General features: G+C 40.2%; 1 protein-coding gene across 1 annotated transcript in view; it reads left to right on the top strand.

Annotated features, from left to right (window-relative positions):
* Positions 1-1,086: 1,086 nt before the first annotated feature.
* Positions 1,087-1,533, top strand: part of SARC_11618 (peptidyl-prolyl cis-trans isomerase E) — a 6,241-nt gene continuing 5,794 nt past the window's right edge. Inside the window, exon 1 of the mRNA XM_014294290.1 lies at positions 1,087-1,464. Coding sequence (XP_014149765.1) covers positions 1,116-1,464 — 349 coding nt within the window. The 5' untranslated portion in view covers positions 1,087-1,115. The remainder of the gene's footprint in view (positions 1,465-1,533) is intronic.

Genomic DNA, 1,533 nt, shown 5'->3' on the forward strand with positions numbered 1-1,533 from the left:
TGTGTGTGTGTGTGTGTGTGTGTGTGTGTGTGTGTGTGTGTGTGTGTGTGTATGTATGTATGTGTGCACAATATATACGTGTATATATGAAAATACAAAATATATTGAAAAGACTCTCATGAATTTATGACCTCAGGTTTACATCCTATAAAAACATGACGCCGCTTTAAAATGTAAACTAAAATTGGTCCTGTGCAACAAACACATCAGGATGGAAGCATTCGTGGCTGCACTCGAGAAAAAATTCCTCGCCCGCGACCTTGAATCTCGGATGCGTGGGCTTCGTCTTTCTCTGCCTGTTCTTGATCACGGAGGTTAATCACAGCTTGCATACGTTCTTCACGTTCGGCGTCGCGGGCGAGGACTTTATTCTCGAGTGCAGTCACGAATGCTTCCATTCTATCAGTTCATGTATATCAAACATAAAAGCAAAAATAAACTAAAATATGCAGAAGACGACTCATGCATACATTAGCACACATCTAAATAAACGTAAAGAGCGTATTCACATTGATTTGTGTAAAGGTCGAGCTACAAAAAACTCTACAATATATATTAACCTACCTTGCCTTTGTGAGTCAGCAGATTCATTCCCCACAATCCATAGAATGAGAATGCGTACATTCCAAACATAATCCCGGCCGGAGCCGTAGCCTGATACCACATGGCTTATGCTTTCTGTTTAATTTTTATGTGTAAGTAAATATATATCTCTGTGTGTGTATAGTGTGTGGAAGTGAGCTATTGTTAAGACGTGAGTGTAGCTGTCGTCTGATAAACACTCTCAGCCGAGCACTATAAACTACAATATTTTTTAGAAACATATTTATTTTACTGACTGGTGGGGTAAAAGGGGATCTGTTGCTGGTTTTGGAACTGCTTAGGAAATATTCTGAAAGTGCAATGAACCATGTTTTTTTCCTGTTCAAACTATATTTATGCAATCCAAAAACCCTACTCGGTGTTCCATGGATACAATTTATACAACTTGCGTGCAAATTGACCATACTTCCTGCACTCGACTCGATAGATTTAAAGTAAAGGTATGTATACACGCGTATTTGTATATTTACATTTCTATGTGAACACTTCTCGTATTCGAACAGAGTAATAAGATGGCTAGCAAGAAGCGGATACTGTATGTGGGGGGTTTATCTGAGGAAGTTACTGAAGAGGTCTTGCAGGCAGCCTTCATACCTTTCGGAGAAATATCTGACATTAACATGCCGATCGATTACAAAACGGGCACGCACAGGGGCTTCTCTTTCCTTGAGTTTGAGTTACAAGAGGACTCCAATGCTGCTGTAGATAATATGCATGAAGCTGAATTGTATGGGCGTACTATTACAGTTAACCATGCCAAAGATAAGCAGTTGAACGAACGGTCCATGAAGCCCGTCTGGAGTGAGGAGAGCTGGCTGCAGAAACACGGCGAGAACGCGACTGAGGTCGACGACGGACAAGGTATGAAACGGTTCTTTGCTTGTGGTATATATATATATATATATATATATATATGTGTGTGTGTGTGTA

Source organism: Sphaeroforma arctica (assembly GCF_001186125.1).
Source record: "Sphaeroforma arctica JP610 unplaced genomic scaffold supercont1.1788, whole genome shotgun sequence".
NCBI lineage: Eukaryota > Ichthyosporea > Ichthyophonida > Sphaeroforma > Sphaeroforma arctica.